Source organism: Cnephaeus nilssonii (genome assembly GCF_951640355.1).
Source record: "Cnephaeus nilssonii genome assembly, chromosome: 7".
NCBI classification, from domain to species: domain Eukaryota; kingdom Metazoa; phylum Chordata; class Mammalia; order Chiroptera; family Vespertilionidae; genus Cnephaeus; species Cnephaeus nilssonii.
Window position 1 is genome coordinate 83,951,244 of NC_137078.1, and position 15,138 is coordinate 83,966,381.

Here is a 15,138-nt window from a genome sequence, read left to right on the forward strand (position 1 = left end):
CCCTGGCTGTTGTTGCTCACTTGGTAGGAGCATCGCCGCATCCACCAAAGAGTCTCATGTTCAATTCCCAGTCAGGGCACATATCCAGGTCTTAGGTTCAATCCCATACTGGAGGCAACTGATCGATGTGGATGTTTCTCTCTCTTTCTCTCCTTCTCCCTTCCTCACTCTCTAAAATCAATGAAAACATGTTTTTTATAAAAATGCACCATCCTCTATCCTTCCATATCCCTTTGCCCTGCTTTAATTTTTCTTTACAATACTTGTTGCTTCCACTTTATTTTATCATTTATATGTTTGTTCCTGCTCTGATTTTTCCAGTGGAAGAAAATGGAAGGTAAGCTCCATGAGGATAGGTTCTGCACATCTTATTCCTCATGTATAACCTTGCCTAGAATGACACCATCACAGACTAGGCCCTCACATTTTATTTTATGGATGGATGCACAGTTGGATGAATGGATCAATTAATGGTCAGAGGATGTATGGATAGACAGATGGATCAATGGATGAAAGGATGAAAAGACTGATGAATGATCAATGGATGGATGAATGGATTCATGAATGAATGGGTAGATGAGTTGATATCCAAAATGCCACAGGGCAACACCTATAGAGCAGAGCACAAAACACTCCAGCAATTCTTGCATATGAATGTAACTTTATTTTTACCTAAAGCTGACTCATATTTGCTCTTCCAGACACCTCTGAGGGGATAAGTGTGGTTGTTTCTAGCCCCAATATCAGAATCTGGGAGTAGAGGAATGAGTAACACAGGATCTGAAGGCTGCTGGAGCCCTCTGGCTTCCTTGGGTGGCATCTGCAGCCCATCCTTTCTCCTCAGATGTCTGGGACTGAGATGTCTTTAGCACAAGGATGCTGGAGAATACCCCTGGTCTTAGCTGAGTGTGGAGGCGGCAGTGAGATTGGTGGGCTGATTCTAGTGGATGATGAGGACCATTTGCAGGAGCTGAGGATCGGAGAAGTCACATCAGGTGAAGCTGAAAAGGATGCAGGACACAGGAGGTGAGTGGCTTTGGCCTCTGGGACCCACTGCCCCTACCTCTGCCAATGTCCTTGCCTGTAGGACACGTTTTCTTAGCTCTGAACTTCCCAAATATTGTTTCTAAACCTGGGATATACACAGTAGTACCTGTCTTATTTTGGAGTTGGACATTCCCATTCCTTGTCCTCCCACCTTTCAAACTGGGCATTTCTTAAGGCCAACGCCAGGACAGTCACCCACATGCCTGGCCCAATATCTGTATGGCTAGATGCAATACATGCTCCCTGAGGATGCCCAGACCAAGGGGGAAGGGAGTGGTCTCTGTGTAGGAAAGGTCCAGGATCAAGGCCAACCTGAGGCAGGGTTCTGGACATGAACTGACCTGAATGAGCCTTTGCATTATCTGACTTAATCCCCTCAACAGCCATGCCAGGAGGGTACTAACTAATATCATTCTCATGCCATTGATGGAGAAACTGAGGATCTGACCACACTGCCAGTTTGTGGTGGAGCCTGGATTCGCTACAGGTCTGACTCCAGAGCCGGTGTTCTTGGCACTAGAATGGGTGCCTATAGTTCACATGAACATTGCTGGAACAACACAGGGGTCACTAACTGGATAAAAAGAGGGATGAATCCTAGCCAGTTTTGGCTCAGTTGGTTGGACATTTTCCCAAGCATCGAAAGGTTGCTGGTTCCATTCCTGGTCAGGGCACATGCATGGGTTGTGGACTGACTTGATCCCCAGTAAGGGGCATGCAGAAGATAGCCAATTGATGTTCCCCTCCACGTCGATGTTTGTCTCTCTCTTTCCCTTCCTCTCTCTAAAATCAATTTTTTTAATATATATTTTTTAAGAATCTCAAGGTACTAGCCAAGGCAGGTTGCTTCACGCTCCAGGCCATGGCCTTCAGGGGGCACGTGTTGTAATAGCACCAGTTTCTCAAGCCTGCCCCATTGCAGGAGTCAGGGGGTGAGAAGCACAAGGGTGGAGTCGTCTGCCCAGAAGGGCTTGCCTGTGTTTCAGGCCAACATTGGTGGAAAAATAGTGGTTTTGAACTTGAAAAGTTGCCTCATCATTTCAGAGGCAACAAAACCTCTGCTTCCCACGTTACTTTCCCCAACCCACCCCCACCTCCGCCCCAAGCTTTCGAGGTCAGCTCACCAAGTGTCTGGAACCCTTCCATTCTGCCATGTCCCAGCTTAAGGCGCTGTCTGCAGCAGGCTTCTGTGGAAAGGTTGTACCAGTAAAGGGGTGTTCTAGAAGCCCCCATCACCTCGGGGAGTGAACCCTAGCTTGGGCTAACAGGAGCCCCTTGGGCAGAGCCTGTGAGGGAGCTTGAGGTTGGCAGGGAAGTTGATAGATCCTCCCTTCCCCCAACTGATGGACCGAGTATGACGTAAACTCCACCTGCAGCCGGACATTCCTGAACACCTTATATGGACTGTACATTGAACCACCAATCAGCACCTGCCATATACCCTAAACCCCCAATTCCTAAATCCCTAGGCCCCTAACCATGTACCTTACATGAAACCACCAATCAGCGTGGGCTGAGTGCCCTAAGCCCCGTCCCTTTTTCCTCCCCTTAAAAGGCACTCTCACCCCGACAAGCTCTCTCAAGCTCTCGCTCTCTCTCTCCCTTTTCCCTTCTGGAAGGCGGCCGGCAGGGTGATCGCCAATAAAGCCTGTGCCCTGGTATCCCATGGTCCCGGCCCTCTGTTTCATCTTTCAGAAGTGATTTTGAATGAGGGAAGTGGGGAACAGCCACAAATGGTCAGAGTAGAGTGAGGACTTGGCCAAAACTTAAGGGTTACAGGGGCCTTAAGGATGTCAACTTGTGTAAACAGAAGTGTCTAAACGTCAGAGCTGTCACGGCTGCCCAGGTGGCCTGCCTTGGACTTATATGGGTAATGGGTGTAACGGGTCACACCATAGGCAGTGTATGTCAGTTGGATCTTTTCTGGGGCCAGTCGGGGAGTATGGTATTTCCTGGACCTGGGAACCCAGATCTTAGCCATCAGCTACCTGTGCCAAGTTCAGATCCTTGAGCTCTCCTCAGATACCTGAGCTCAGGTCCCATGATGTAGCAAATGGAGGCAGGCAGGAAGCCATTGAAGGTGGAGCTCATGACTGAACTATAGGCGCCCATGGAGGGGAAGATGAGCCAGTCACCCACGTCCAGCTCGGGCAGCTGCACCTCCTCATTGAAGAACGTGTCAAAGGCAGCACACGTGGGACCATAAAGGATGCAGGGGAAGAGGGGCGGCTTTGAGCAGAGCTCCTGCAGGGACACAGGGGTGGGCGATCAGAGAAGGAAGAGCTCCTGCCCCACCTCCCATCCCAGCCCATGCCCTCAGCCAACAGAGCACCCCCAGGCACAGCAAGAACACTGGCAGTCACTCACACCAACCAGTCCCTATGTGCCAGGCACTGCTTTTGACCCGGCCCTCATGGAGCTTATATGCGCTCAAGTGACACATTCTAGCCCTGCCAATTCTCAAGGCCAGACACACAGGGGGCCTCTGTTTGCCATCTATAAAAGCAAAGATTTTAGTCATTAATCATTCAAAATACTGGGTCAAACTCAGCTGCACATTGGAGTCACATTGGAGGAGTTTTAACAAAGGATTGATGCCACGTCCCAACCCATGTGAGGCCTGATTTCAATCGTCTAGGCCTTCGCCTAGGCATCGGGGTCTTTGGAAGCTTCCCAGATGAGTCTACTGTGAAGCAACTTGAAGAACCTGCATTTCCTAGAACTTCTGCATCCCCAGCATTCAAGGATTCTGGTAACACACACACACACACACACACACACACACACACACACACACCACACACACAGAGACACACACACACACAGTGCATACAGAGAGATCACATGGAAACCCAGAGGCAAACCGATGTGCTTACACACCCACACAGGACTATGTACCTGTCCACCACCTACCTGCACAGGTACCCACTGCCCTACCTCTGCCAATGTCCTTGCTCATCCATTATGCTCATACACAAAAATGCACACACACGGAAGTGCACATGCAAATACAAACAGCATGCCTGTACACATCCTTGCACATGCACATGGTATGACAATGCAACGCCATGTGTAATCTAAGTCCCTGCGCTCTGCACCTCCCAGAGGGATCCCTGCCTCACAGCGAAGAGGTCCGATCTCAGTGCTATCAGGGTCTGGGCATCCTTACCTTCACCACAATTGGCATCCTGGGGAAACGCTCCCTGTGGAAGACGCGAAAGGTGCCATAGTGGCCATCATTGAGATAGTACAACAGTTTCCGGTGGCCTCCTGGGAGAGGGGAAAGGACAGGAGTGTGCTCAGCCAGGTCTCACCAATGACCATCAACACTGAGTCCAGCACCCTTTGGACCGGCCCAGATCCTCTGCCCAGCACTGAATAACCCTTCCCTGACGCCCTGCAAGAATCAGGCCTGTTCTCTAGATTCCCACTGCTCCTCTGCCCCACCTGGACCCCATCACAGTGCTGGGGCTGCTACTGCCACTAAGAATAACGCAAGTAGCCATGAGCAAGGGCCCAGACATTTTTCCAACCTGTCTACAAAAATCAAATTATTTCATTCTCCTAACGCCGTGGTCGGCAAACTGAGGCTCGTGAGCCACGTGCGGCTCTTTGGCCCCCTGAGTGTGGCTCTTCCACAAAAAACCACAGCCTGGGTGAGTCTATTTTGAAGAAGTGGCGTTAGAGGAAGTTTAAAATTAAAAATTTGGCTCTCAAAAGAAATTTCAATCGTTGTACTGTTGATATTTTGTTCTGTTGACTAATGAGTTTGCCGACCACTGTCCTAATGACACTCTGAGTAGGGACATGGAACACTACCGTAACGTTGAGGAACCTGAGTATTGCCAGAAGTTACAGGACAATGTGGCAGGGCTGGGATTCGTCCCCAGATCAGGACCCAGGTCCTCTGTCCTCACCTTGACCAGGTTCCCTGAACTTACAGTGTGAGGCAAAACAGGAGCAAAATGCCTTTTTATGACATGATGCCATAAGGGTGCTGTTAGGGGTGTGCTAATTGGTCCATTTCCTTCCTCAAAGGGCCGCCGGGGTAACTCATATTTTCTGTTTTCTTTATCCTGATACTCTGGCATCTGGGGCCTTGCTGACCCTGGAGACACCATTCCTGCCAGGGCTGCCTACTTCCTAGGCAGGAAGACACAGCCCTGCAAGGGCACCTGCACATGCGGACCAGCCAGACCAGGGTCTGCACCTGCCAAACCCCTGCTTGATTAAGCTCTCACAGGGTGAACCACTACCCTCCTGGGGTCAGGGCCAGGCAATTAGGGGCTGCCCATGGAAATTACTCAAAGTAGCCAACCCCAAACCTGCCTACTTAGTTTTGCCTGCCTCCTTCATGCCTTCCCTGGAAAACCAAAGTTGCTGGAAGCCAATTCCAGCATGTCATAATTGCAAGAGTTTTATCAAAAGGTTGATGGAACTTGGGGACTCAACAAGGGCTGAGTCACATATGTTATTGCCTGTTGGGAATGGCTAAAGGCATTTCCCCAAACCTGAAAAGCATGATTGCTTGCTGCCAGACAGCTCAGGGCATCTTAATCTACATGTTATTGCCTCCTCCTGGCCAAACACCTGAACAGCCTGAGGTAATTCCCCAATCTGACAATGAATTCTGTACCTAACCCTACCCTTTGATGTGTATATCTCCACCTTGCCTTAGGACAATTTGTGTTAATAAAAAGCAAGGGCCATAACTGGTTTGGCTCAGTGGATAGAGCGTCGACCTGTGGACTGAAAGGTCCCAGGTTCAATTCCAGTCAGGGGCATGTACCTTGGTTGTGGGCACATCCCCAGCAGGAGGTGTGCAGGAAGCAGCTTATCGATGTTTCTTTCTCATCGATTTTTCTAGTTCTCTATCCCTCTCCCTTCCTCTCTGTAAAAAATCAAGAAAAATATTTTTTTAACCCTTTGCACTCGTTTGCTTTTTTCTTGATTTTTTTATTCTAATGCTAACCGTGTCGAGTCACACTCGACATCCTAGTGCAAAAGGTTAAACGCTGGATCAAGACCACCAGCGAAACAAAGTGAAGCCTGTCACTACTGCCGGCCCTTCTCCTGCCTCCTGACCTACCCGATGCTTCCCCATGTGGCCCAGGGTGCCTGCCATGACTGCTCAATCCAGGGAACTATGAATAAAATCTTCTTATTGAAAGCAGTTATTTCTGTGTCTGTATGTCTCCTATTATCTGACTAAAGCAGATCCCAGCTACATCTAAAACAGTGCCCGGCTCTCACAGTCAGAGAGCAGCGTAATTGTCACCTCCTTCCCTCTAAATACTCTGCCTCTGTTGATGCCTCACTGAGCACATGGCAGCTTCTCCCCAGCTCCATCACACTCCGATGTACATTGAGCTCACCTACAGCCCCAGGTCCTAGGACATGAATACTACCAGCCAGTTTCTGAACAACCACTCCTGGTCCGTCCTTAGACATTGATTTCCTTAATCTTTCCACTGGTTTCCGTGGGCACTGGGGCCATTCCAACCACTTGAGCATTTAGATGCCCAGATCTTTCTGATTAATTGGTTTTCTCTCCAAGGCTCCCTCCCACCCCCATCTTCTTCTCCCTGGTGTGAGTCACTCTGTACTCCGCTCTCTCTCAGCTGCCAGCACTGACCCTGCCTCCTGCGCCCACAGCCCCACTTGTCCCTAAGCCAGTTGGTCATGGGTTAGTCATGGCAGCCCTGAGGCTGGCACTCCGCTCTGCTGGCATGTGTGCAAATACAAGGGCACCAGCCTCTCAGTCGGACAGACCTGGCGCCGCTGTGCACGAACTGGCTTTGCTGCCTCGGACAACCACTTCCTCTCTCTGAGCCTCAAGATCTCTGCCTGTAAAATGGGAATGACCCCAAACTGCCTCACAGGTGGGCTGAGCAGAAATTGGGTAAAATAGTAGTTTCTCACGTAACAGATCTTTAATCACTGGCAGCTCATGCTATTGTGAAGACATAGTAAGCCATAATATGTATACCTCTGGCCTTTGTTAAATGATGGCTGAAATCATATCCCCAAATCACAATATTCTCTAATGAGACGCTTTGTGAGGAAATGAAATTAGTGGACCCACGTGCCTTTAGGGCTACAAAGGTGTGGGTAAGGCATTTGTCCAAAGGATAAGGAAACAGGTTAAAATGACTTAGAGCCCAGCTGGCATGGCTTGGTTGTTGAGCATGAACCGATGACCAGGACGTCATGGTTTGATTCCCGGTCAGGGCACATGCCCAAGTTGCAAACTCGATCCCCAGTGTGGGATGTGCAGGAGTCAGCCAATCAGTGATTCTCCCTCATCATTGATGTTTCTGTCTCCCTCTCTCCCTCTCCCTTCCTCTCTAAAATCAATAAAAACATATTTTAAAAATAAAATAAATATTATTTAGAAACAGTTATATGATGGTCATAAAATTTCAGAGTAAAGGGCACTAACCCAGAGGGTGAGTCTATTCTAGCTCAACATGAACTTGAGTTTCTACTTAGCTCTCTTTGTGAGGACAGGAACCCCACCCGACTCCATCCCCGACATAACAAACAATCAAAAACTCTCCTGAGATGGTGACCTCGATATCATTAACTGTAACCCTACAAATGTCACCCTTAACCTCCAGGCCATGATACCAACAATATGTCCTTCATGTATGTGCTGTAAAATTAGTATTTACTGACTATATTTTTTATTATAAAACTCCGCACCTGTTAGAAAATGCTCGCTTGGAAACAGTAAGGTGCACACCGGGAGTGGAGGCTGTGCCCTCAGACTTCCCCTCCAGACACAAGGGAACAGACCCCCAATGCCTCCCTCCAGCCTATCTGAGAACAACACAATAATGTTACTAACAGGTTCTACCCTGTAGCTAAATCACAGCATGTTTCCCCGAATGAGGAACCCAGGGTGGAACTCAGACCCTCTGCCCCTCCTGCCCCCAAGGCCTGGGGACCCCTGGACAGAGCGCTCCCTGCCCAGTCCGGGCCCACCCACCAGGCTGCAGCACAGCCTTCTTGGCGATGATGTTGACAGCGGCCACACAGACAGATGCCGCGTAGAAGCGGCCGGGCTCCGCAATGACTTCAATGCCGGCTCCCTCAGGGAAGTCCTGGGCCAGGGCAGCATTGATCACTCTCGCCATCTGTGGGGACAGACCAGAGCCCTGTGAGGCCAGTTCCTATGCGGGGTCTTTCCCTGTGTCTTCTCTCTTCATTCCCCTGACAGCTCTGTGGGAAGGTGTCAGCACCCCATTGAGCAGGGGAGGAAACAGGTAACACTGTGGCCCAGAGGGGAGGGGTGCCCGAGGGTACAAGCCTAGTGACCAGGCTGCAACACCATGAGGTCTGACTCAGAAACATTGAAATCAATACGTGATCAGCACAGGGGGACTGTCCCCTGGGTGTGGGGGACACAGTAAGTACACCTCTATCTGACGGTAGCCTTACCAGGGGTAGTAACCAACACATCTAAAGAAGGCACAGAACTGCATGCGCACGCACACACACGTATATGCGCACAGGCCACGCATGTAGAGTCACAGACCTCTCAACCAACACAAAGCCCAGCTACATGCAGGCACATGCCTGAGTTCCAAGAGCTCCCTGTACACTAACACACACTCTGTGCAATGTGCCCAGGCTGGGACCCCCAGACGCCCTCTCCTCCTCCCCTCTTACCTCCTCAAACTCTGGCTCAGAGCCCTCCACTCCGGGGAAGCCCCCTCCAATGTCCAGGAGGCTCATGTCATGCCCGACCCCACGGCCCATCTGGAACACGCGCCGGCAGTCGGCGATGGCCTGTGCGAAGCTGTGGGGATCCTGGCAGTCGGAGCCCACGTGGAAGCTGAGCGCAGGTGCAGTGACGGGGCGGAAACACACGAGGAAACGCAAGCGTCAGCAGGAGGAGGGTCACATTGGGAAACAGCCACACAGGCACATGTGAACCAGACGGACACAGACACGGGGACACGCGTGACTACATGGAGCTCGTGGGCACCCACAGAAACCACAGCCTTGGCTGTGCACATGGGGACCCCAGAGACACACACCACATGACAGTCCGTGAGTTGGGGCTCTCGTGGTTGTGTGGCCTTCACCTCTCCCAAAGCCTCGTAGTAGGGGCTCCCGTTCTTCTCCTCCTTGGGATGCATGCGATCTGAACCCCAAATCTCAAACCACCCACCTGGGAGGGCAGAGGACCCAATCAGGGGCAGGTGGGGTGAGGTGAGGGAGGACGCTCCTCAGGTGCAACATTCAAGGGGGCACCAAGCACTGAGCAATCAACATCAGTAACCTTCATGCAATACACATATATGTTAGAGAGAGAGCAAGAGCGAGTAAGTGGGGGAGAGAGAGAGAGACCTCAATTGGTTGCCTCCTGCACACACCCCATCAAGGGATAGAAAGCACTGATGCAAAAATAGCCATGATGAATAAAATAAAAAAACTTTAAATAAAGACAAGATTAGTAAAGAGTAATTGGACCCAGAAGCAAAAGGAAAATCAGAAATGCCAATCCTGTCTTGATTGAAAATTTTGATATTCTCTCATCATGGATTTTTTTCTGCATTAATTTTTTAAATACTGAATTAAGACATTATTTATCTCGAGTACAAAGTTTTCGGCATCCTTTTAAATGTTGCTCCCAAGGCTAGTGCCTTGCTTGCCCCACCCTCCCAGCAGCTGACATCCACCTCCTCTTCTGAGGACCACACGGAGCCACCGGACCCGAGGCCCCCGGTGAGTCAGAGGCCGGGGCAGGCCTGGGGACCAGGAGCCCTGCCTCGCAGGAGAGAAAGTCGTGCTCTTACCTGGCTCCCACCACAGCCAGGCCTAGGTCTCGGGCGAACTTGAGCAAGTGTCCACACAGCTCCAGGCTGGCCCCAAACTTGGCGCTCATACGGACGAGGCTCTTGCTGTCATCAGTCCACAGTCGGAGGACCAGCCTGGGAGGGGGTGTAAGGGTGACAGGCATTTTTAGACACATGAACCCCAGGCCTGGATGCTTTTCTGCCCCCACCCAAACTTCCTCCACCCTCCCTCCACCCTGCCTCTGTCCTCTGGACTGTCCAGCCATGGAATTCTAGGGAGAGAACACACTACTTTTTTATTTTTTTAATATATTTTTATTGATTTCAGAGAGGAGAGGAAAGGGAGAGAGATATAGAAACATCAATGATGAGAGAGAAGCATTGAGCGGCTGCCTCCTGTATGCTCCTTACTAGAGATCAAGCCTACAACCTGGGCATGTGCCCTTGACATGAATCTAACCCAGGACCCTTCAGTCCACAGACCCAACACTCTATCCACTGAGGCAAACCAGTTAGGGCTACACTACTTCTTACAGACTTCTGCCCAGGCAAGAAAAAGCAGGAAAAGGATAAAATTATAAACATCCCTTCAGCAGACATCCTGTCACAGGATCACAGACGTTAAATAACTTTCCCAGGAACACACAGATATGACAAGTGAGAAATATGAGCCCTGTTCTTCCTGAATCCTATGTGAGTGCTTTTTCCACGAGGTTGCTGACTCCAGACCTCCTAATGCCAGGCTCTGCCAGCGTCTCTGCAGACACAGGGAACCTTTAGTTGACACGAGTGGGCACCGGGGAGGCACTGGAACACCCGACCCACATTCTTGTTCATTGCTGCTTCGGCGTCTCCTAGTCACCACGGAACAGCCTTCATCTCCTCACTGAGGCCCAAGGCAGTTGCCAGAACTTCCTCCCTGTCCCCACCTGCCTGCAGCCCTGCTGGTCTCACCTGGCCCCAGGGTGGTGCTGGGCCACCTTGGTCAGCTCCCCCTCACTGTCGAAGGTCAGGAGCTGCACCCCATGGCGGGCAGCATACTGCAGGTGGGAGATGGGCTTGCAGGGGTGGGCATAGATGATGCGTGAGGGGGCCACGCCCAGGCCCAGCACCTGCTCCAGCTCCACCTGCCAGGGGCAAAGCCAGAGTAAAGGGCTGCCTCCCTGCTGCCCTGCTTTTTGGGCACAGGCAACACGGGCATGATGGCTATCCCCTACTGAGCCCCTACTGTGCATCTGGCCCAGCGCTGGGCACATATTGTGCTATTTAAGCTTCTAGACTGCTCTAAGGAACATAGAGTTGAACCCATTTTAAAAACCAAGAAACTGAGGCTCCAGTGAAATGGCTGGGCCGGGACAGAACAGGGTCTGTGGATTAAAGCACATGTTCCCTTCACTCCTTAGCTCAGGCTGACTGCCCTCGTCACCTACACCAGAGGAGGGTGGACCACTCCTAGTTTATTCATTTATTCTTTCACAAACTGGGCACCACACACATCAGCCACTGTTTATGGGCTGCTGTCCCACTTCTGGACTCCTGGAAATGAGCCTTTTTTCCCCTAGGAATGTCAGGCCTAGGAATGAGGCAACTGGCAGTGGCCCAGGCTCACCTGGCTGGCACAGTCGAAGCCGGTGCCCAGGGCGGCCAGGACACGCAGCACCCAGGGGCTGCTGTTACACTTCACCGCATAGAAGGGCGAGACCCTTGGCAGGGCCTGGCAGAAGGCCTGATGGCGGCTGGCCAACACACCCAGGTCGGCCACCATGAAGGGGTCCCGTTGGTCCTGCCAAGGCAGAGAGAGAGGCAAGAAAGGCTGGGCGTTGTGTCATTTCATTGAGTCCTCACAGTGTCTCCATGCGGCAAGTACTACTGTGTTCCCAGTTAGGAAAAGAGGAAACTTTGGCTCTAAAATCTCTTTTCTCTTTTTAAAGATGTTTCCTTTTTATTGAACTCATTGGGGTGACACTGGCTAACAAAATTATACAGGTGTCAGGTGCACCAAAATGAGAGTCTTCCTGTCAAGGTCAACAGCAACTACATGGCAATGGTAGGATTTGAGCCTTGATCTTCTCACTCCTACTACAGGAAGACAAGAGGGCAACAAGCTTTATAGACCAAATGGGCGCCAGGACTCTCCAACCCTCACCCGGATCGCTTGGCACAGGGTGAAATCCAGGGAGCTGGTAGGGGACTAGAAGGGGACAGGGGAACTATCCCATGCCACCCAGGGGACACAGCTATTTAGTAAGACCTAGTAAACTGACTCATAAAACACAAACAGAAAGGCTTATTTTGTCCCCGCCTAAGTAGGGACTGAGACCCACCCTCTCCACTCCCCACTCCATGACCTTGCCCTCCACTCACCGAATCAGAGAGCTCCCGGATCTTCTTCAAGACCACCTCCATGGCAGATTCCTCAGGCCCCAGGGGGATGAGATCCTTCAACAACGAGCTTCCAGGGCATACTTCCTTCTCCTTCGAGTCCTTGAGGGTGGTGCTCGTCCCTGACTGTCCATCAGAGCCCTCTGCCAGGGACACTCCCAGCATCCTGGAAAGGCCTTGCTCTGAGGACACTCCTCCCTCCTCCGCCCTGCTGGCCCGTGGAGCCAGAGTTCCTAGGCCAGTAAGTCCTCGGCGCTCCCATACAGCCACATAGAGCTCCATGGAGCCCTTGTGAACTTTCCCATCTGTAGGATGGACCACTGGCCAGGCCCAGCCTGCTTCAGAGACCTAGTTTGGGATCAAGGGAGATGCTCAAAAGACCCCCCTACCATAGGTGGTTGGCATCCTCTTCCAGGCTCCTTCACTCACATGTTCCCATTCACAGATGAGAAATGTGACCCACAGAAAAGAGAAGTGCAGAGCCCACGATCTTTAGATTATAGGCTAAAGATTACAGGGGATCACCTAGCCCAACATTCCACTTTACACATGTGGACAAGTCACCCAGAGAGAGGAAAGGACCTGCCCACGATCACCAAGTGGTCAGTAGCTGAGCTGGGACTGGCACCTGGGCTCCCTAAAGCAGCCACTGCACCTGCTGCTGGACCCCCACCCCTGAGACTGAAGTGAGGGCCGCCTACAGCCCTTGTCCTTCTGTTTCAGCAGTTGGGGCTGCACCCATGGGCCCTACTCCACCCCCAGACACACATGGTGCCGATCATCACCTGCTTCTTCAGGCCCAGCACAGGGAACCAGGACCTATGGGGTCTTGGGCTTCAGGTAAATCCCTTTGGGAAGAGCAGAACTCAGCTCAGATCTCAGGCCAGGTGAAGTACCTGTGAAGCCTGTCCTGCCAAACCATGGCTACCACGACCCACTCAGCCAAAACTTCCCAGCCCTGTGGGTGGCCCATACAACAGGCCCTCAGGGTGAAGTCAGCAGGCGATGATCAGAGTAGAAGACCCTGGAAACCAAATCACCCACCTTCCCACCTCCAAGATAGAAACACCGTGGGCTCAGAGGTCTTCTGATAGATCAGCAAAGCTGGATTGGAGCTGGGAGTGGAACCTGACCTCAGACTCCAGCTAGTCTATCTTGGTGCTGTCTCTGCCCTCCCTGCACATTTAAATAGCCCTCCCTGACTCTTATTGGAAAGTGAGCCCTCTGAGTCACTTGGTGTCCAGTCACACCCACACATTCTCACTGCCCTTTCTCTCCATATGGGTGGCTGAGGTCTTACTCTGACTTGTTGGTCAACCCATGATCAAGCATCAGGCTGAGTCTCTGGGCCTGCCCCAAGGCTTCTCTGACAGCCCTTCAGCCAAGGCCAGGATGGGGAGGTGATAAAGATCTCAGGGACACAGAACCCAGGCCCTCAGCCCTTCTATCTCTGTGGCAGCTTGAGGAGGGAGGCAGTTCATCCCCTGAACTCAACAAACAATTTGGGGATGCAAATTAGCTTTGGAAGGATTTTGGTCAGGGTGGTGGTGAATATAATCTTGTTATTTAGTGCTTGCTCACTACCCAGCACCCTGCCATGTATTAAACCATTTAACACTCACAAAACCTTATGGATATAGTTGCAATTATCTTGCAGGTTATGAAACCAAGGCACAGAGAGGCAGGATAATAATAGAATCTATTTACTAGGATCACATTGAATGCATGAGATAATGCTGGTAAATCTCATATCTAGCACCTTCATATTACTGGTTAAGAACTCATTAAACTGAGAGTGAAAACCAAATTGGCAGCCTAGGTAAATGCCAGGACTCGCTGCCTCTCACAACCACATCAAAATTGCAACTAAAATACAGAACAACCATCATTCAGGACCACCTGACCTCTGGCTGAATGGAAGTCCTACAACTAGAGAATTAAAGAAGCACATCAATACTAGTAGGAAGGGTAGAGGCGTGAAACGGGCTGGTCCGACACCCATGTGTGGTGTGTTTTTAATCGGGAGGGATATCTTTGCTGCAGAGGCCTCTTGTGAGGAGCAAAGTGTCCCAGCCCCTTTTCCATATGAATAGCCTGTGCCCTCAGCCCAGGATTCCAGTGCTGTGATGAGATCTCCCTGTGACAAGCTGGGATTGTAGCTGAGTAACATGGAGGCTGCTGAAGAGCCAGGCAGTTCCTCTTAAAGGGCTGGCACACAGGATTACTCGAACTCACTTCCTCTGAGCTCCAGTGCTGGGGCAGCAGCTTGAAAGGATCCAGGGACATATGGGGAGTAACTAAATTGTCTGGCATCAGGACAAGAACTCCAGGACAACTTTCTCCTAGACAAGATTGCTAGAAGGGGTTATTGTTCCTATGCTGAGGCCTCCCCTGCTAAAGAGCTGACTGACAGGCGACCTATCTGAGTTTTCATCAACCTGGCTCACACTGTTCACTCTACCCTGGTGATTCCCTGAGACCCTGCCCCACCCAATTTGCAACCCTATCCAGTTTGCAGGCCCACCCAAGGGTCTGCAGAGTCTTTTCCATATGAATGGCCTGTCCTGGCTCAGGCTTCAGACCTCCTTAAAATCTCTCAAGCAAGCAGCAGCTGGTGTCAGCAAGCCCCACACCACTCAATAAGAGGCCCCAGGTCCGGCACTGGCAGTGGCCTGCCTTGCTTCACAGCTTGGTCTCTTCTGGGTACTTCTAAACCCAATACAAGTAGCAGCCATCTGCTGATCACTCTGAAGCTCTGGCTAGGTGGCCCCAGGCAGGGCACAGGCAGTGGCTGACTTTGAACCTCCAGAGGGGCCCCAGGCCAGTGTACCCAATGGACAGCTTCAGACCATGCCAGATTACAATTCTACATATCCATGAGCAACACACTCAAGGGGCAGAC

At 51.2% G+C, this 15,138-nt stretch overlaps 1 protein-coding gene across 1 annotated transcript; it reads right to left on the minus strand.

The window, feature by feature from the left end:
- Positions 1–793: 793 nt before the first annotated feature.
- On the minus strand, positions 794–12,694 carry LOC307103141 (antizyme inhibitor 2-like). The gene is made up of 9 exons (XM_079777152.1): positions 12,219–12,694; positions 11,464–11,637; positions 10,809–10,981; positions 9,855–9,989; positions 8,722–8,887; positions 8,039–8,186; positions 4,217–4,317; positions 3,074–3,291; positions 794–1,001 (listed from the first exon to the last, which is right to left on the minus strand). The coding sequence occupies exons 1-9, from the start codon at positions 12,516–12,518 to the stop codon at positions 992–994; spliced, it is 1,425 nt and encodes a 474-aa protein (XP_079633278.1). The 5' UTR covers positions 12,519–12,694; the 3' UTR covers positions 794–991.
- Between the last annotated feature and the right edge of the window lie 2,444 nt (positions 12,695–15,138).

Coding starts and splice junctions, on each gene's coding strand:
- LOC307103141 (XM_079777152.1), bottom strand. CDS start 12,518: ATGGAGCTCTATGTGGCTGTATGGGAGCGCCGAGGACTTACTGGCCTA. Junction 11,638..12,218: donor TCCGGGAGCTCTCTGATTCG/GTGAGTGGAGGG, acceptor CTGCCTTGGCAG/GACCAACGGGACCCCTTCAT. Junction 9,990..10,808: donor CAGCACCACCCTGGGGCCAG/GTGAGACCAGCA, acceptor ACCCCCTCCCAG/GCTGGTCCTCCGACTGTGGA.